The 21,149-nt window shown below is 51.6% G+C and overlaps 1 protein-coding gene and 1 non-coding gene across 3 annotated transcripts; both read right to left on the bottom strand.

Annotated features, from left to right (window-relative positions):
* Positions 1–525: 525 nt before the first annotated feature.
* TRIR (telomerase RNA component interacting RNase) lies at positions 526–21,070 on the bottom strand. 2 transcript variants are annotated; one of them, XM_088473924.1, is made up of 3 exons: positions 19,764–21,070; positions 3,465–3,545; positions 526–1,108 (listed from the first exon to the last, which is right to left on the bottom strand). In XM_088473924.1, the coding sequence occupies exons 1-3, from the start codon at positions 20,823–20,825 to the stop codon at positions 1,001–1,003; spliced, it is 1,251 nt and encodes a 416-aa protein (XP_088330050.1). In that variant the 5' UTR covers positions 20,826–21,070; the 3' UTR covers positions 526–1,000. The 2 variants fall into 2 exon arrangements, with proteins under 2 accessions (XP_088330050.1, XP_088330051.1); XM_088473925.1 differs by lacking the exon at positions 526–1,108 and having other exon boundaries at positions 3,486–3,610.
* LOC148522596 (small nucleolar RNA SNORD41) lies at positions 3,081–3,149 on the bottom strand. The gene has a single exon (XR_015878722.1). It is a non-coding gene; the product is annotated as a small nucleolar RNA SNORD41 (small nucleolar RNA).
* Positions 21,071–21,149: the final 79 nt, after the last annotated feature.

Here is a 21,149-nt window from a genome sequence, read left to right as displayed (position 1 = left end):
ATGTCAGAAATCGTTATCTGACCATCGGGAACGCGCATCGTTGATCGTCCATCGTTCAGGCATGTCAGATATGAACGATTTTCCTTCAGATATGACCGACTGAACGATTTTTAAATCGTTATCGTTCATATCTGAAGGAAAAATCTGATCGTGTGTATGCACCATAACACCAGGACTACCTAGACTGCCGTGTTTAATACGAGTTCCGTTCTATAAGTGTATCCATCTAATACAAGTACATACCCACAACTATATAATTGTCTCAAGGATAATCCAGCCAGCACCTGGGCCTTCACAACCTGGAAAAGGTTTGTTTTCAGACACAAACCAAAAAAGAATAGATAATCAATGTTTTTTTTTTTTTTCCTCTTTCTTTTAAAACCTTGCTGGGATTTTAATGCCAATTAAATTTGTCAATGATCAAAACTACCCAAAGGTCCAAAATGGGGGAAAAAAAAAATAATAAAAAAAAATATATATATATATATCAACCACACAAGGCATTAATTAGTACAACTCCAATACTTACTTATAAGGGTAGGAATATATTTAGGGTGATGGTACATTTAGTTTAGAGGACAATATTCTACACTCATATTCGGAAAACAAGCATTCTTTAAAAAAAAAAAAAAAACAACATTTGGGAAATTAATAATTCATGCCCCACGCAAAAAAAAACAAAACAAAAATAAAAAAAAAACATCTAGAAAAAATAAAAATAAAAAAGGTAATCTATATTCCTCCACTCCACGGCAGCAGACGGGTCTCCTCATTCCCCAGCACTGCATTACAGGACCCGCTCGGAAAGTCTCTTCTTTCCCATGTAAAGCGTAAGGAGTTCAGAAAGGGTTTAGCAATGTGTAATCCACAGTGAAGTAAGGGGGGCAGCAAGTGGCGCTTGCAACAGAAGGGTAGGTGGGGCACGAAAAGAAATACTCCTGTTTGGGAAGCCCAAGCCATCCCCAGAGCGCGGTGCGGCACAAGTCTGTGATCCTTTGCGCTATTTTACTAGCGGTCGGGTTTTGTCGTCATCGCTGCACTGGTGCGCTTTGTATTTCTTCACCTCGGCCATGTATTGTGCCCAACCCCCTCCTTTGCGTGACAGGACCTGAGAGAGGGACAGAGAACACGGAGTTACCATATGTACCGCAGCAGCTGAAACACCCCAACATAGCATTTACAAAGCCATGGAACGTTTCACCAGGGACATTGCCGACCTTACATCTGTCCACACACTGGACTTAACTGTGAATGAGACGCATGGGGTCTATAAACGTTAATATTGCAGTTCCGTTTAATTCATGTAATGTAGTCCATATGGCAGAGGGGTTATAGTGCTAATTAATATCCCTTTCAGACATGCCGAGAATCCCGGGAATTTGGCCTGCCTCACCCAAATTCCCGGGTTGCCGCGTATTTCTGAAAGGCACCTTCCTGGGTAGCCGCCCCTTCAATCAACCAGGGTTTTTCCCAGGACTTTACCCTGCTTATGTCTGAATGGTGCTACCTGGGAATTTACTATTCCCGGGCTGCACCAAGCAGTTTTTACATTGATGTGGTACAGCAGAGCGTCCTATAGGACGCTCAGCGCTGCTGCTTTGAGTTGCCAGCGCAGACGTTCAGCGCTGCTTTCAATTGGCAGCGCAGAGCGTCCTATAGGACGCTCAGCACTGCCGCTCACCACCCGCCCGCACTCCCGCTGGACCACCACTACTGCCCCTATTTCCCGGACATAGCATCGGGTGACTGGGTGAGATGCTGCCCCGCTGAGGGTTCTGCCCGCTCCGGCCACTGTAGAGGCGAGAGGCAGGGAGGGCTGGGTGGGACACTGCTGCTGCCACAAATATGGTGGATGCTGTACATTATGATGACCGGCTGGGTGACGGCTTTGTGCACCCGTACCCGGCCTGTCCGGCCCTGGCACCTCGGCCGCTGCTCTGCTCTTCTCGGTGCCCATGATCAGTGCCAGGCAGGAGCCTTGTGTCCAGGGGTAGCCCAGCCAGAGGCCTGGGGGCGAGCTGCCAAGGCACCCATGGGAGGTAGTTTGGGGATATGTTGGGAAGTGTTTCATGTGATGTGAACCCCCACATACACAGCATGCCAGTCACAGGGGGCACATAGTTGTGTGTGATCAGGGCCTGGCACCACTCACATCAGCTCCACCTCATCTCTGTGTCCAGCAATTGCCATGTAATCTGAAAAACCCTGCTCTTGTCTGAAAGGGGTCTACCTGGGAATTTCCCGGGTAGACGTTGTAGAGTGAAAGGGGGGGGGGGGGGGGGGGGGTCTCTACCAAATACCCAGGATTTTGCACAGGATAAATTCCCGGGTCTGAGCAGGAAATTTCCCGGGTCGTATATTTGAAAGGGGTATAAGAAACATCTAACAAAGGGGAAGTTGCTCAATTCAATTTGGCAATACTCTTCAGGTGCACGAATAAGGAGGGGGTCATACTAAACAAAAATACAAAGGGGGTGGGGGTGTCCCCCAGCACACTAAATTGTATCTGCAAAAATACTTGAAAACTATATGGTAATAGCAATTCAGAGATATTTGTTGCATGCATTTGCAAATACATGGTAAGCCACCGGGCCAACTTCACGGCTTCTCTGAAAACTGTAAACATATATTCTGTGTGTGCCTTTATCGTGAGGCCTTACAATAGACAATTACATAACCCAGAGTGGGTACTGTTATCATGCAATGTAGGGACCACCAGTATCAGAGAAGCAGTGAGGTTGGCCTGGTGGCTTACCATGTATTTGCAAATGCATGCAACAAGTATCTCTAAATTGTACCTGCAAAAATACTTAAACTAGTACTGAGAGAGGAGGAGGATTTGGTGGCCACTGGTCAGGAACAGGTAACCAAAGACTTTGAAAGGAGGAAAAAAACATTCATAGGAGGGCGTAAATGTTCTGCTGATCTTTTGAAAGGATATATATCCATCTATAGATATCTCTCTCTCTATATCCAACTCTATATAGATATTTATTTGGTTTCATTTATCAATAAGACCTTGCACTTACATAACCGGAATCATGCGGTTTAGGCTGGGGCTCAGAAGCTGTAATACCACCCTGGATCAGACAGTATGAATACAACAACCCTCAGTGGAATCAGGCTATAGAATTATGCATCACTTCCAGGGGGTGCCAATTACAGGGGCCATCAGTGATCATTCTATCCATTGCCTTGTATCAGACATACAGATCCAGGACTACCTGTGTGACAGACCAATTGCCATTTCCCCTAGAAGAACAGTTCTCTCCCACCCACGGTTAAGTCCTTTTGGCATTGTACAATAAAATAATTACTCTCTGATTTAAAGCAATATGCACCGGTTGGATATAATGGCACAATATACAGATGTGAACAGCAGGAACAAGGTGTGAAGCTAACAAGCCGCAGGGTTACACCGTCCCACCCCAGGGAGACGACAGACATTAACAGACATTTCTCACCTCCTCATCTTCCGACTTTGGCTTCTTGGCTACCATGCCGGTCTTCAGGGCCAGCTTTGCCCCTCCTCTACGCTTGCCCACCTGGGGGTGGAAGGAACATAAGACTGCAACCGTTATACGAGCCCTTGCAGCCTCTCTGTGTCCCTCTATATGACAGAATATAAGGGAGGCCTGGGTTAGACAGGCACAGACACTACCCCACCTGCAGTGCAACAGCAACCAGACAGCTCTTCCGTATACTCCCTCCCACAGATCCCAGGCTGAGGGGCTATAGGATATGAGGGGAGGGGGGGAGCTCTCTCAAAGTAAGGAATAAAATAACTACAGGGGTGGTGGGAGCTTTCAAATACACAGATATCCTCTTCTTCCATACGTTAAAATAAACAGTTCATAAAAATAAAGTCCTTCAATTATATAAGTCATTACAGGGCTGACCCTATTTTGGATTCAACACCAAATTTTCCCCATAGAAACATGTAGAACACAACGATTTTGTCCCCTTAAGAGAACGTGGGATCCTACAGATGGCTGTATTTAAATACCTCTTTCTGGGCAATATGATATCACTATGATTATACCCAACTATAGCAACCTACAATAATGGTAAGCGCAGGTTTACCAAAGAGAGGTACAGAGAGAATTGTAGCAGCACATCAGCAGCACATAGGGACATTCTGCAGTGCTGGCGTTTATACCTGTTGTCCTTGTACAGCAGAGGCCCACCACCTGGTTATCTGATGCCATTTATTGCTTTACTACACATCATGCAGCTTACAATATAAACACTATACAAATAGAAGGTACCCAACTGTACCGCACAGAAGTGACAGCGCTGTCTGACAGCTTAGACAGATTGCCCCTTTATATGTCACCTGCTGTGCTGTCTGGGGCCAGTGCACCCAGGAGAGAGTATAACACATACACCACTGGATATAATACTCTCCCCTGTCTGTAGGAAATATGCCCAGGAGAGAGTATAACACATACACCACTGGATGTAATACTCTCCCCTGTCTGTAGGAAATATGCCCAGGAGAGAGTATAACACATACACCACTGGATGTAATACTCCCCTGTCTGTAGGAAATATGCCCAGGAGAGAGTATAACACATACACCACTGGATGTAATACTCTCTCCTGTCTGTATGAAATATGCCCAGGAGAGAGTATAACACATACACCACTGGATGTAATACTCTCCCCTGTCTGTAGGAAATATGCCCAGGAGAGAGTATAACACATACACCACTGGATGTAATACTCTCCCCTGTCTGTAGGATATATGCCCAGGAGAGAGTATAACACATACAGGGGAGTATTACATCCAGTGGTGTATGTAGGATATATGCCCAGGAGAGAGTATAACACATACACCACTGGATGTAATACTCTCCTGTCTGTAGGATATATGCCCAGGAGAGAGTATAACACATACACCACTGGATATAATACTCTCCCCTGTCTGTAGGAAATATGCCCAGGAGAGAGTATAACACATACACCACTGGATGTAATACTCCCCTGTCTGTAGGAAATATGCCCAGGAGAGAGTATAACACATACACCACTGGATGTAATACTCTCCTGTCTGTAGGAAATATACCCAGGAGAGAGTATAACACATACACCACTGGATGTAATACTCTCCCCTGTCTGTAGGAAATATGCCCAGGAAAGTATAAATCAAACAATGGGCGTAATTCAATGCAACACGAATTGAATAGCGCTGGGAGGGAGCTCCCGGAGCTATTCAATTCAGTGCGCTATGTTGGGAGAATGGCAGTTCTAGCGACTTAACCTGGGTGTTTAGGCGCGAGAGCAGACACATGGAGAAAATACAACACCACACCCATGAAGCCTGGTCAGAATCAAAGCCATGATGGCCCCAGTGCTGTGACACAGCAACACTAAGTAATGTGCCAAATAATATGAGATATGGTAAGAACTTACCCTTGTTATCTCTATTTCTACGAAGTCCATAGGGTTCCACAGGATACCTTGGGGTATAGGTGTGACGTCAGTCGCAGGGCACCAAAGAGTTAAGCTTTCAGCCTCCCAGGATGCACTAGGTCCCCCTCCTATACCCCGCCCCCGGGCCAAGGCACCTCAGTTAGTTACCAAGCCATAGGCCGGAGGAGGAGAAGGAAGAGAGAACAAAGATCTGGACACATACAAGAATCACATTCTCACCAGAGGGAGACGGAAAACCGGTGACCAGAGCAAAGCCCATCTGCAGCACAGGTGCGACAGGGCGGGAGTCCTGTGGAACCCTATGGACTTCGTAGAAATAGAGATAACAAGGGTAAGTTCTTACCATATCTCATATTTTCTACTACAGGGTCCATAGGGTATCCACAGGATACCTTTGGGACGTCCCAAAGCAGTATCCTTTAAGGGTGGGGACGCTCCTGTGCAGAAAGGAGAACCCGCCGCCCGAAGGAAGCATCCTGAGAGGCGAAGGTGTCAAACCTGTAATACCTCACGAAGGTATGGACAGAAGACCACGTAGCAGCCTTGCAGATCTGAACTGCCGAGGCACCACGTCGAGCTGCCCACGAAGGACCCACAGACCTAGTGGAATGAGCCTTCAGAGAAGGAGGGACCGGTAGGCCTTCATGAAGATAAGCTTCAGAAATAGCCATACGGATCCAGGCTGCCAAAGTTTGCTTTGAAGCAGGCCAACCCTTTTTACGGAAGCCATAGAGGACAAACAAAGCGTCCGACTTCCTAAACGAAGAAGTGCGGTCAACATAAGTCCTTAAGGCCCGCACAACATCCAAAGAGGCCTCACCCACGGAAAGACCCGGTGAGTTAAAGGCCGGAACTATTTCCTCGTTAACATGAAACTGGGAAACAACTTTGGGAAGAAACTCGGGCCGAGTGCGGAGCACTGCCCTGTTCCCATGAAAAACCAAGAAAGGGGGTCTACAAAAAAGAGCCCCTAACTCAGAAACACGTCTGGCCGAAGCAATGGCCAGAAGGAAAACAGTCTTAGCTGTTAGCCATTTAATATCCACTGAGCCCAGTGGTTCAAACGGCGGTCCTTGGAGAGCCCTCAGGACCACAGCCAAATCCCAAGGCGCCACAGGTGGAACAAAGGGCGGCTGAATACGGAGAACACCTTGCATAAAGGTGCGCACATCCGGGATTGTAGCAATCCTACGGTGAAACCAGACAGATAGGGCCGAAACCTGTACCTTCAAAGAAGCAAGGCGAAGCCCATGATCTAGTCCCGCTTGCAGGAAGGCGAGAATCCGAGACAGACGAAACTCCCGCGGTGCATAACCTCTCGGTCGACACCACTGGAAGAACGTATGCCACACGCGATGGTATATCCTCGCGGAAGACGGTTTCCGAGCTCGTAACATGGTACGCACCACAGAGCTGGAAAACCCCCGGGACCTCAGCATGGCCGTCTCAACAGCCACGCCGTCAAAGACAGCCGAGTCAGGTCCGGGTGAAGACAAGGACCCTGAGACAGAAGGTCCGGTCGTAGCGGCAACCGCAGAGAACTGTCCACGGACAGACCCTGAAGGTCTGAGAACCAGTGCCGTCTGGGCCACGCGGGAGCTATCAACAGGAGCGTCCCTCCTTCCTGTTTGAATTTCCGGATTACCCATGGAAGAAGGGAGACCGGAGGGAACAGGTATGTGAACCTGAACGTCCACGGGACGGACAGAGCATCCACCAGAGACGCCCCTTCGTCTCCTGTGCGAGACCCGTACACCGGCAACTTGTTGTGCCGGGACGCCATGAGGTCGATTTCTGGAAGACCCCACCTGTCCACCAGTAGTTGAAAAATGTCCGGGTGCAGGGACCATTCCCCTGGATGAACGTCCTGGCGACTTAGAAAGTCCGCCTCCCAATTTAGCACTCCCGGGATGAAGACCGCTGATATGGCCGGAAGATTGCGCTCCGCCCAAACCAGGATCCGAGAGACCTCTACGAGAGCCGCCCGACTGCGAGTTCCTCATTGCCTGTTTATGTAGGCCACTGTGGTAGCATTGTCCGACTGGATCTGCACCGGGTGACCCTGGAGAAACCGCTGTGCCTGCAGGAGAGCATTGAAGACCGCACGGAGTTCCAAGATATTTATTGGAAACTCCGCTTCTGTCGGCGTCCACCTGCCCTGGAACAAGTGTGGACCCGAAACTGCTCCCCAGCCCCGAAGACTGGCGTCCGTTGCCAACAGGACCCAATTTGGAACCCAGAACGGACATCCCTTGTTGAGGTGGGTCGTCTTTAACCACCACGCAAGGGACAGGCGAACCTCCGGGGTGAGCACAATCGTCTGGAACTTCAGAGACTGAGGCAGCCCGTTCCACTTGGACAGGATCAGGTGCTGCAGAGGTCTGGAGTGAAACTGGGCGTATTCCACCATGTCGAACACCGACACCATGGAGCCCAGTAACCTCTGTAAAGCAGAGATCTTGTCCTCCGTCACGAAGATCCTTTGCTGTCCCGAGTCCAATAAGGCTCCAAGATGCAGAATCCTCCGAGACGGGATTAGAGTGGACTTCTGCCAGTTGATTAGCCAGCCGTGCCGTTGCAGCCGTGCCATGGTCAGGTCCAAGTGGTGTAACAGGAGCTCTGGAGATCCTGCCACCAATAACAGGTCGCCAAGTACGGCAATATGCGGACTCCTTGCAGCCGCAGAGAAGCCGCCATGACCGCCATCACCTTGGTGAAAACACGTGGTGCTGTCGCCAGGCCAAAAGGTAACGCCCGAAACTGGAAGTGGTCGCTGCGGATTGCAAACCGAAGGAACTCTTGATGGCGCAAAAGAATAGGGACATGCAGGTAAACGTCCTGTATGTCCAATGACACCATGTAGTCCCCAGGTTCCAGCGCCAGAATGATGGACCGTAGGGTCTCCATCCGAAACTTCGGGACCCGCAAAGACTTGTTGAGTGCTTTGAGGTTGAGAATCGGACGATATGACCCATTGGGTTTCTGTACCAAAAATAGATTTAAATAGAAACCCTGGCCCCTCTGGGAGAATGGAACAGACACTATAACTCCAGCTTGGAGCATAGTGTGCAATACCTTCCGCAGCTCCGTAGCCTTGTTCCGGTCTGATGGTAGACCCGTGGTGAAGAATCGAGCCGGGGGTCTGTGCCGGAAGGAGAGGGCGTACCCGTGGGAGACCACCTCCAGAACCCAAGTGTCTGTCGTAGTGAACGACCAACACTGGGAGAACTGCAGCAGGCGGCCTCCCACCCTGGGATCCCCCAAGGGGAGACCCGGACCGTCAGGCCGCAGGCTTGTCATCTGGCTTGGGGGCCGGACGTCTGGTACTCCATGCCTGTTTCCGGGGCTTGACCGATTTCTTAGGGCCAGCCTGTCGAGGAAACGACTGTGGTTTGGGCCTGCCCTGGGCCCTAGATGACCGAAAGGACGATGTTCCAGAACCAGAAGGAGCAGCGGCCGACGGAAGACAAGCAGATTTGGCTGCCGCCAGCGTGGCCACAATCTTATCCAGATCCGGACCGAAGAGAACTTCTCCGGTAAACGGCAACGCTTCCAGACCTTTCTTGGAATCTGCGTCCGCCTTCCAGGATCGCAGCCACAAGGTGCGACGAGCAGCTACCGCTGCTGAAGAAATTCTAGACACCAGAGTACTAATGTCTAGAGCCGCCTCGTTGATGTAGGTGGCCGAATCACGGAGATTGCCAATCAACTCCGCCTGTTCGGCCGGACAGTCGGATTCAAAAGAAGCCTCTAATGAATCCGCCCAGCGCTCCATCGCTCTGGCAACCCAGCAAATGGCCATAGCCGGCCGTGCTGCCCCCCCTGCAAGGGAATAAGCGGACTTCAGGCAGATTTCTACCTTGCGGTCCGTAGCATCCTTAAGGGAGGACATGGATGGCATCGGCAATGTGGCACTACGGACAAGACGGGTCACGTGAGAATCCACCTGTGGAGGGGATTCCCACTTAGCAAAATAATTATCCGCGAACGGATAAGCCACCGCCAGGCGTCTCTGCGGCTGGTATCTTTTGCCAGGTTGTTTCCACGCCTCCTCTAAATGGTCCACCAACTGACCCGAAAGAGGAAAGACTGTGGCATCGCCCTTCACATCTTTGAAAAAGGCATACTTAGATTTAGCCGCTGGGGGAACTTCGTCCTCAATCACCAAGGCTGTGCGGACCGCCCGAATAAGTCCAGGAATATATACTTTGGACTTAGCATCAGCGTCCTTAGTATGGAAAGGTTCCTGATCGTAAGGATCCAGAATCTCCCCATCATCAGACGTCCCTTCGTCATCCTCCTAAGGAGCGGACAGAGACGCCACCGGCCTTTTATGAGGCCGCATCACAGACTCCCCTTGCAACACATCCGACAAGTGCTGTACAGAACTCGTCAGGGAGTTAACCCACGCTGGCTCCTGAGAACCCGGGAGCGGGGAAATAGGGAGACTGTGGGGTACCACCAATTGTCGTGGGAACCCCTGCATGGGTGACGACACCACAGACTGCTGGGACAAACCCATCGGAGTAAACGCGGGCTGCGGAGCTAACTGGCCCACTAAAGCTGTTAACGCCTGAGCGAAACAAGCCCAGGGCGGCTCCTGTACCGGTGCTGTAACCGTAATAGGCCGCGCCATGGACAAACACTGCCGGCAAAGGCCCTCCGCGCTACCCTCCCCCTCCGCTAACGGTACTTTGCACGTGGTACACTGTAGCCGGAGGGGAAAATCACTTTCAGACATGATGGCACCACGTATGTGACCTCTCTCACCAATTAAGTATTAAATAGGCGAGAGACCACCCTGCAGCACCGCACCGCAAGGGCTTTAGCAGAAAGAACAGGGACAGTAATAAAGCTGACAGTTTAGAGAAGAAAAGTTACAGGCAGCGCTAGCACAGTCACATACAATGCAGAGAAATAACAATTCCTGCACTAACAGCGCTGATCACTCAACTACACAGACACAGGGCCTGGTAGGACACAGCGCTGCATACACAGACCTGAGCCACAGCGGAGGAGAGGTATGCGGGGGGACCCAGACCACGATGCTTCCTTCCAGACTTCCAGCAGCGTTCACCATGCGTTGCAGAGAAGATGGCCGCCGAGGAGCAGAGAGAAGCTGGCCTGGGGGAGGAGCGCTGACACAGGACCAGTCAGCACAGTGCAGAGAGGGCTGTGTGCAGCGGGGGAGGCGCCGGCTGTGAGACAGGGAAGGCGCGCTCCCCTGGCATGCATTTAACCCCTGGGACGCCGCAGCGCTACCGCTCTGCTGCGGTCCGCTGTCCCAGGGGGTAGTGGAAAGCGCAGGTTCAGTACCTGGCTCCACGCTGCAGCCAGTCCCCAGGGAGCCCCCTGCCTGGGGACTCAGGACCATGTGACCAGCGGGGACCCACCGCGGGACCCCGCTGCTTACCTTTGTCCCCCTTGGATCCGGCCATGGTCCGGAACATCTGGGGTCACCGCTAGCTGTGACCCCAGATGCTCACCAGCATCCCCGGATCGGTACCGGCGTTCTGGTACCGGCGGGGGTGTAGGGAAGACAGCATGGACGTCAGGACTGACTGTCCATGCTGTACATCCAGATGTGCAGCCACAGCTGCACTGAAGAAAGCTTCAGGGGCTCTTCTAGCCCCCACTCCGACAGGTGCACCCGACGCCGGCCGGGCACCAAACTAAACTGAGGTGCCTTGGCCCGGGGGCGGGGTATAGGAGGGGGACCTAGTGCATCCTGGGAGGCTGAAAGCTTAACTCTTTGGTGCCCTGCGACTGACGTCACACCTATACCCCAAGGTATCCTGTGGATACCCTATGGACCCTGTAGTAGAAAAACACTCACCTTACTCTATAAGTAAACAGCATTAAGATATATGTGGTCATATAACAAGAGATATGGTAAGAACTTACCTTTGTTATCTCTGTTTCTACGAAGTCCATAGGGTCCACAGGGTTGACCTTGGGGTATAGGTTGGGAACCAAATCCGGGCACCACGCAGTTAAAGCTTTTAGCTCCCAGGATGCACTGGGTCCACTCGCCCTATAACACCACCCCCAAACCAGAGGCACCTCAGTTTGTAAGTAGCCAAAGGCCGGAGGAGGAGAGAAAACTGGAACACTCAATAACCATACTCACAGAAATGGGAGACGGAAAACCGGTGACCAGATACACAGCCCATATGAAGCCAGGTGCGTCAGGGCGGGGCGCCCTGTGGACCCTATGGACTTCGTAGAAACAGAGATAACAAAGGTAAGTTCTTACCATATCTCTTGTTTTCTACTTCAGGGTGCATAGGGGGTCCACAGGGTTGACCTTGGGGATGTCCCAAAGCAGTTCAACCAAGGGTGGGGACACTCCTGTGCTGAGAGGAGAATCAGTCACCAAAAAGAAAGCATCCTGAGAGGCAAAGGAAACCAATGCCTAGAACCTTAAAAAAGGTGTGGACAGAAGACCACGTGGCCACCTAGCAAGGCAAAACAGCTGAGGCGCCACAGCGAGCCGCCCACGAGGGTAACATGGCCCGAGAAAAAACAAGCATCAACAACAGAAAGGCCTACTCATGGGTAGGCCCCTGAGGAAGATATACGATATACCAGCCAACATTTGGTTATAGGCCGGCCATCATTTCCTGTGAAAACCAGAAATCTCAGACCACCAATAAGGAGTCCGATTTCCGTAAGGAACTTGAACGGATCACATAAATCCAAAGAGGCCGGACCACAGTCAATGAGGCCACACCAGCCGAGAGGACTGGGGACTGAATGGCCGTACCATAAGTTCCAGAATAATATGGAACCTAAAAACCACATTAAGAAGAAACACAGGGCGAGAGCAACTTACACCCTGACATGATGCCCTCCAGAAGAGGGAGCCACATGAGAGCGCTCCCAATTCAGACACTCTCCTGGTTAATATAAACACCCTGAGAGAAAGAGAGCCTAAGCAATAGACCATGTAATGGCTATCACAACTAGCGGTTCCATCGACTGTCCCTGGAGGGAACGAAGAACCACTAACTCCCAAGGAGTTCCTAGGAAGGACAAATGGAGGCATAATCCAGAAAACACACCAAAGGATGAACTGGATACCAGAGTGGAGCAATTTCATATCTTAACCATACCGACAATGTAGAGATCCGCACTGTCAGAAAGGCCAGGCCGAGGGTGAAACCCAAGCCAGCCGGAAGGAATGCCAGAATATCTGGAAATCCTGGACACCGGAGGATCGTATCGACAGGTACGATACCATAAGAATTATGTATGCCACAGTCTGTGGCAGATCCCAGCAAAGTCTGGCCTATCTGCTCTAAACATCTCAATGAAGACAGAGCCAGGGAAGCCCTAGGACCACAGTAGGGGCGCAGTCAAAGACAAACGATCCAGGTCCAGGGAAAAACAAGGACCCTGAGACAACAGGTCCAGATAGTGAAGCAGTAGGAACGGAGCATCGATGAGGAGTCTCCGAAAATCTTAGTACCAGTGACGTCTGGGACGAACTGGAGCCACCAGAAGGAAAGCCCCTCCGTCTCGAATTAAACTTCCGAAGACCTCGAGGAAGAAGGGAAACCGGAGGACACAGGTACACAAAGTGGAAGGACCACTTCACTGACAAAGAGTCACTGAAGGTAGCTTCAGTACTCCTAGAGCTGGACACCGGTAGTGTGTAGTCAGAAGGCCATGAGGATCAATCACCTCAGGGAGGCCCCCTCTGCTCAACAGAAGTTGAAATCTCTCTTGGAGAAGAGACTAGTCCCCGGGATGAACGTCGTGACGGCTGAGAAAGCCCGCTTCCCAATGGAGAGCTCCCGGGATGAACACTGCAGAGTTGGCCAGGAGAAGACCCTTGGACTATGTCAGAATGTATGACATTCCTGTCATTGCCACCCAACTACCAGTGTTGCCTAGATGGAAGCCACTGTTGTGACACTGTCGGACTGAACCTATTCAGGTTTACCGCGACATATGGGTTAGGCCAGAGTGAAGGCCCAAGACCGCCTAAAGTTCCAACAAGTTAAGGGGCAAGGCGGAAGCGACAGACGTCCAGCTGCCCCGAAACGAATGCGGACCAAACACCGTCTGTAGCAAAGAATACCCTGGCCATAGCCACCCGGACAGAGACCGACTCGCCTCCAGAGAGAGCATCATCGTACGAACAGCGATCAGATGGAAAAAACTCGATCCATCCGGAGAATAGTCAATTATGGCAAGGCCTGGAATGGAACTGAGCACATTCCACCCTACCAAAAAGGTAGACACTCTAGTAGACCGCGCATCACCAAGAGTAATGACATATGTTGACTGCGTAGACATCTGCACACTCCAAGTTGAAGAGCTGAGATCTTGACTTACGCCAGAAAAATTCTCAGATTCTGAGAATCCAGCAGTGCTCCCAGATGAAGAATACCCTGTGAGGGATGCAGGGAGGACTTTTTCTCCGTTGACTAATTATCTGTGCCGAGAAGAAGCCACGGTTATCCTGACCTGGCGGTAAAGTACCTCGGTGATCCTGCTAAAAGCAGGAGGCCGCCCAGATAAAGGAGCATTCGGATACACTGAACAGGTGAACTGTCAGAAAATCCATAAAGCTGGTAAACCCCGATAGAGTTGAGGACAGTCCCAACAGGCAGAGGTCGAAACTTGCAAGTGTTGCTGTGGCACAGCAAACCCGAACCCATGCTGATGAGAGGGCTCTGTAAGTACCCGTAGGTACGTATCCTGAATACTCAGATATACCATAAAGTCCCCAGGCTCCAAACGTCGGATGATGGCACCCTTGGAATCTGATTCAGGGATTTGAGACAGAGTATAGGCAAATGAGGACCAGTCGGTTACTGCCCCAGAAAGAAAGTAGAACAACCAGTCCCTCGCTGAGATAGTGAGGCTGGCCGAAATAGCTCTGCTTACTGCAAAGACTGTATAGCTTTCTGGGTTTGTAAGGCCCTGATCGGGTCTGAAGAAGGGCCCATGTAACAACGCTTGTGAGGAGGCCGTCTGAGCAATGAGAGGCTGTTGAGAATCAGTATCTCACTCTGGAATCCCCCAGATGTAGACCTGTCCCGTCAGGCTGAAGGTTTATCCTCAGGCGTAGAAGCAGGGTCGTCCGGAAGTCCAGGACTGCTCAGTACTGGATATGGTGGCCCCCGTGGAGGCCAACAGCCTAGGAAAAAACAGGCCTTTAGGCTGACCCTGAGGCCAAAAAACTTAACAGAGTTAGTCTGAATGTAGTGGGAGTAGCTAAAGACGGTATCTCTCCATAAGTGATACTGCCAATGATGCAACAATCTTGTCAAGGTCAGGACCAAACAAGATCTTCCCCATGGAAGGAGTCTGCACCTCTGCTTTCCCATAACGCAGCCATAGGGTATTGCGGCGGATATAGTCGCAGCCGAAACCCTGAAAGTTAGAAGACCGGCATATGACAACTGCATATTTTAAGTGAGCGGCAAAAGACATTTGAACCCCAGACGTGTTGGAGGGGAAAAACGTTACAAATGCATCAGCCCAGTATGCAACAGTATTAACCAACCATGCGATGGCCATGGTAGGACGGGCAACAGGCCCTGAAAACGAGTACATTGATTTCAGGCAAAGTTACCACCTACGTATCCGTAAAATCCGTCCAGGCCGGGATGGGAGGCGTATTAATGCCTGTAACCCGACGATTATCATACAAATCCACCTCACAAGGAGATTTCTATTACTTGTGAGGACCCCCAGGAAATGGGAAACAGGAGGCCTTTGTGACCCTTCGTATCTGGCGACAGCCAGACTCCCGCCATGAAATCCACCCGCTGGGCAGAAACGGGGAATGTATGATACAGGTGCAGGATCGACATTCTCTGTATCCAGAATGAACCTGGCTACCAGCCCCAAAACAGGGATAATAATACTTGAAATCGGCTCCCCCCATGTGAGAGGGAAAGAGCCGAATACACCATCCAGTTCACGGCAGAGCCACTAGGAAGTAACCACAGGGCGTATAACACGCCATTTAGTATTTTGTAGAAAACGACATCCACCAGGGTGGCCGTTGTGGTAATCCCTGCAAGGGGAATGACAGACCGATGTGGTACCGAAGGTAATTCATGTACTGTGAAAAACCCCGGCAGGGAGCGATAGTCTGTGAAACAGGGGTAAAGTGCAAGAAATTGCGAGATACCCAGAGTTGAAAAGGGCAGTATGGTGAAGTAACCCCAAGCGAGTTACGACAATGGGGCCCGCCCGGCGATCCTCAAAGGAGAGGATCCTGAGAAATAAACCGCCCAATGGGGTCGTGCAAGGGGCCCGGCACCAGATGGCGCCGCATACATAAACCTTTCTGAGTCAAATCCTCCGCACTAATACCTGCAGGCCATGACCTGCAGGATAGCAATAATGGGTGCAGTATCGTGTGCAATCTCCTGGTCAGATATATTTGACTATCTTGACGGAAATATTAAGCAGCGCCATACCGGTCCTGACTGACGCTAAGATTAGCTGCAGGGACCCATTATCAGCGTATGCAACACACAGTTCCATCTAAAATATGGCAACGTGCAGCACGCAACAGTATGTGACAAACCTCACAAATATTAACAAGTATATATATGTGAGGTCTCAGAACCACCCTAGGTACACCTGTATTAGGGCAGATAAAGAAAAGGGATAGATATACACTGACAGGTGAGAGAAAAAGCAGACAGTCAGCACTAGCATAAAGTCACATACAATGCAGAAAAATATATATACATACATTTGCATGACATATAATATACTGCACAATGTCGCTACATTCAACTGCCCAGATTCAGTGTCAGGGAAGGCTATAGCGCTGTGTACACTCACCCAAAATGGCCAGGTACGCAGGGGGACTGGGCTCACTACTATCCTAAGAGTTCTGCAGCACCACCGAGAGATAGCGGCCGCTGGAGACCTCAGAAGAAGCGTGGCCCGCGGAGGAAGCAGCTCAGCGACGCCAGACTGTAGCATTGAAAGGCGCACTGAGCTGAGGGGAGGAGCCGCTAGACAGGGAAGGCTTCCTCCCTTGGCTAGCAATTAACCCCCCCGGGATGCTGACTCCCGCTGCCGCTATAATCCCTGGTGGGCTAGTGGACACACGGGGTATGCCTCCATGGAGGGGGGAGCCCGCCGCCACCGCTAGCGCCTCCGGTCTGTCCCCAGAAACCGGAGGCATAAGGCTGCATACACACATGGATCACCGCAAGCGGTGACCACGCGACTTACCTGTCCCCGTTGATCCGGCAGCAGCCCAGGGATTCCTCCAGAGCCCGGCTAGTACAGACTCTGGGGTCCCGCTACGATCCCCAGATCTGTACTGGCGTCGCAGCGCCGGCGGGGTGTAGGAGCAGCAGCTTACACGTCCATTGGACAGTCTGATGCTGCCACTCTGGAGAGCAGTAAAAAATAATAAAATAAAAAGCTTTAAAATAAATTTTAAGCTTAGGGGCTGCTAAGCAGCCCCCCTGCAGTAACAGTGACCCGACTCCGGCCGGGCACCAACTTAAACTGAGGTGCCTCTGGCTTGGGGGTGGGGTTATAGGGAGAGTGGACCCAGTGCATCCTGGGAGCTAAAAGCTTTAACTGCGTGGTGCCCGGATTTGGTTCCCAACGTATACACCAAGGTCAACCCTGTGGACCCTGAAGTAGAAATAGCTCTCACTATGTACAGCACATTATGCATACACAAGTTTCTATGTACAAAGTATACACATAAGCATAATAATGGACCGCAGTCTGAGAAAATAAAACATGAAAAACCGTGACAAAGGACTGCTAGCCATCACATACAGCCATTGCTAAATGCCAGGTAATGAAAGCACTGCACAGCATAGTATAAATGCGAGCTGTAAGAAACACCTGCACACAGATTACCTCAGAGTGACATATGAACCAAATCTAAATTACGACACAGCACCAGGGATGCTTAGATCTCAGCTCAGAGATTGCTGCAAGAAGGACACATTCAATTACCACAATGTTTGACACACGGGTAAAGCTCTGGATTTAATGCCCAGAGCTATTCAATTATTCAGCATTTTCCCAGTGTGGTAACACGTGGTTACCGTGCAATAACCCACAGTTTTTGTGTAAAGTGCTGGAATCTATGGGTTTTCCTGTGCATTGAGGAAAGTGCACACTCCGGGACTTAAAGCGTGGGGATGTGGGACCTAATTGAATAGGTCAGGCTGACAATTAACCACTGCGTAAACCCAGCAGCTTCTTAAATCTGCCCCATAGGAGGGACTGAGGCATTTTGCTCTGAAGCTGGATCTAACCTGTAGGGGACAGTATGCCCTGTACCGCTGTACTCAGCCACCAATACAGTGTATACAGCTGAAAGAACACTTATTAACCAGATTTTTTTTTTTTTTTAAACTAGAAGAGTATCCAGCAAGGGGCCCACAAGGACACACTTCTCATCCCTTGCTAGTTGGATAAAAGGGAAATGCTTTGTACAAATGGACTACAAAGACTCTCCCAAAACAAAGATTTAACTGGCTGGGTGTCTTATTCTTCATTAACACATGATCATCTGTGTGTGGTCCAAGGGACATGACTAGAGAAGTCACACTGAGGGAGATGCACCAACTCTTCTAAAGAGTGGACAGGTGGTGGTGTAACTCATATCAACCAATCAGCTTCTACTTAACATTTTATATAATGTACTAGATAAATGATAGCTTTAAGCTGGTTGGTTGCTATGGGCAACTTCCCCACTCTTCAGGAGGCTCGATACAATTTCCCCATCACACAGAAAATGTAGAACAGGCTGGGTACGGGATGCCGATGCACACATGACCAGCGGTCACAAAGTTTGGGATGCCAACTATATAGTTTGTATGCATGCTGATGTGATCATCAGCTGCAGGTAAAATGCATCGTTATGAAAGCTTGTCAGCAGATCAGCATTTCATAGGGTTTATGTGACTGATTACAACGGCACAAACGCTGAGAATGCAGAGAATTACTTTACACCCCCCCTCAATAAGAAGCCTTATGGGCTGGAAATATGCCACGCAATACTACCTGAACCCCCGGATGTGTGACAGCCAGCCTCAAAAACAACATTAATCGTGGTTGGGTGTTTATGGTAAGGAATATCCATTAATCAGGTGTATGTTGAGTTTGGCCATAACAATGAGTGATATACCCCTTTTCCACTGGCCATAGTACCCAGGCAGTGGCTCTGTGGGAAAAGGCTCCTAGGAAAAAATCCCAGGACGATTGACCCGGGATTTGTCCCCTGGTATCAAGCGGGGTTTTTAGTGGGTAAAACTCTGGTCAGGCTCAGTGGAAATGGGTTACCCGGTTCCTCCGACGCGAGACCCGTTTCCAGCACGGTGATTGGGTGGTATTCGGAAGGTCTCCGGGTGACAGCGGTCAAAGAGGAGGAAGCGATTACAGCCTCCCCCGTATGGTCCGGACCGTTCCGGTTTTTACCCCATTCCGGCTGCATACGGGGAGGCTGTAATCTCACCCTGCCCGTCTCCCCGGTGACAGCTGGTCCGCTCTGGTGTTCAGGGGAGAGCTACAGTTTCCGGCACTTGCATCTCAAAGCACCAGCACTGCACCCGTGTGCAGTGTAAACGGCGCAGACCCAGGATATTCCCGGGGTGGGGCCGCAGTGCAAATGGAGTAAATCCCGGGTCAGACCCAGGATTTTGGAGGAAAAGGGGTAATAGACTGGTGTCAATAAAGGAGGGGGCTCAATAGCAAAAGATGGGACTTTCAGAGTGCACTGGACATACGCCGTGTGATCAGTTACCATAGGAAACAACACTTCACCCCCAGCAACTGTATTCCTAGGTTTTACTCATGTGTGTGCTAATTTGTCTGGTGCAGCGCACAGCCCTGTGTGTGCTATATGTAGTTATATGTGCAGTGGGAAGTGCAGTAATGACCCCATATACATAATGTAATGGGCGGAATTCAATTGTTTCTACCCCCCTTCGCGCCCGACGGAGCTATTCAATTGTTGCTCCTGTTGGGCACAATCAGCTGCCGGCGCTCCATTTCAGCTCGCAGCCCCAGCAGGGTGCGAGCTGAAATGTGCGAAAAGTGACCTGTTTGGGCGCCCAAACATCACTTTCCGCAGTCGCGCCCAGCACTTTGGTCAGGGGTAGCTGCTTTACGCGGCTAAACCCGACCACTTTGGGCGCGATCAGCACGAAAAATGGCAGCAATTGGATACCGCCCCACGATCTCCTGTCACTTTAGACGGGAGATCCGGACTGCGTAAACAATTGAATTCCGCCAATGTGTGATACAGATATATATATACACCACACACACAGTACAGTAACACAAGGCCACAGCATCTGCGGTTCTCTTACAAAGCTGACGGGCTTCCTCCTCTCGGGCCCCGGCTTCTTGTCCTCCCCCTCCTCGGCCCGAGCCTCCTCTTTGCTGCCGGACTCCATCTTCTTCTTGAAGAGCTCCAGGAAGCTGCCGTCATTGGCGAAGTGGTTGACCCCGGAGGTGGATGAGGCGGATGCGGTGGGGGCGGGCTGGGGGCTGTACACCGCTACGGGCGTGCTGTAGAGGAACGGCGACACCGGGGAGAAGGCCGGCATGGCCTGGGGGAAGGCCGGAGACACTCCGAGCAGTGAGGACCGGGGTTCTGAGAGAACAGGGGCCGGTGACTCTGGGAGGAGAGGGGCCGGTGGCTCTGGGAGGAGAGGGGCCGGTGGCTCTGGGAGGAGAGGGGCCGGTGGCTCTGGGAGGAGAGGGGCCGGTGGCTCTGGGAGGAGAGGGGCCGGTGGCTCTGGGAGGAGAGGGGCCGGTGGCTCTGGGAGGAGAGGGGCCGGTGGCTCTCGGAGGAGAGGGGCCGGTGGCTCTCGGAGGAGAGGGGCCGGTGGCTCTCGGAGGAGAGGGGCCGGTGGCTCTCGGAGGAGAGGGGCCGGTGGCTCTCGGAGGAGAGGGGCCGGTGGATCTCGGAGGAGAGGGACCGGTGGATCTCGGAGGAGAGGGACCGGTGGATCTCGGAGAAGAGGGACCGGTGGATCTCGGAGGAGAGGGACCGGTGGATTTCTGAGGAGAGGGACCGGTGGATTTCTGAGGAGAGGGACCGGTGGATTTCTGAGGAGAGGGACCGGTGGATTTCTGAGGAGAGGGGCCGGTGGATCCCGGAGGAGAGGGGCCAATGGATTTCGGAGGAGAGGGACTCGGAGGAGAGGGGCCGGTGGATTTCGGAGGAGAGGGACTCGGAAGAGAGGGGCCGGTGGATTTCGGAGGAGAGGAGTCGGACGCGGTGGGTCCTCCGGTACGGCGGCCTCTTCCCCCTCATCCTCCTCCCGCCCAGGGGACCATCTCACCGTCCGCTCCGGGGCCTCTGCAGCCTCCTCCGCCTCATCACTGTCCTCCTCAGAGCCGGGCCGCGGCCTCTCCTCCGCCATCTTCAGGCGCCCCTGTGGATGCCGGAAGCAGCGGGCCCGTCCCCTCACAAGCAAGTGCGCCGAGCACTGGACCCGCCGCCGAAGCAGGGAAATGGCGGGTAATTCGGTTGTGTGGCGGCAAAATGGCGGCGGCCTCTGCTGCCTGCGCGGTGCACCGTCGGTAGGGGCGGAGTCACGGTGGCGCAAGGCATGGAGTAGAGCAGCTAATAGTGGCTCGCTATCGGCGTGACGTCACCCAATCGCGGCGGGGCAGTGACAGACAGGCCTATCAGCCAATGGCGGTAGAAAGTACGCAAATGCCAGCCAATCAGCGGGTCGTGGATG

Source organism: Taudactylus pleione, unplaced genomic scaffold (assembly GCF_031769625.1).
Source record: "Taudactylus pleione unplaced genomic scaffold, aTauple2 ptg000145l, whole genome shotgun sequence".
Classification (NCBI taxonomy): Eukaryota; Metazoa; Chordata; class Amphibia; order Anura; family Myobatrachidae; genus Taudactylus; species Taudactylus pleione.
Note: the sequence above shows the minus strand (reverse complement) of the source record. Positions and strands in the feature narration are given on the sequence as shown.

Bases quoted from the DNA above. Each gene is read 5' to 3' on its own strand.
- TRIR (XM_088473924.1), bottom strand. From the start codon at position 20,825: ATGGCGGAGGAGAGGCCGCGGCCCGGCTCTGAGGAGGACAGTGATGAG. The intron at 3,546-19,763 runs GTAAGAGAACCG...TTCCACCCCCAG, and splicing joins GGAGGAAGCCCGTCAGCTTT to GTGGGCAAGCGTAGAGGAGG. The intron at 1,109-3,464 runs GTGAGAAATGTC...TCCCTCTCTCAG, and splicing joins CAAAGTCGGAAGATGAGGAG to GTCCTGTCACGCAAAGGAGG.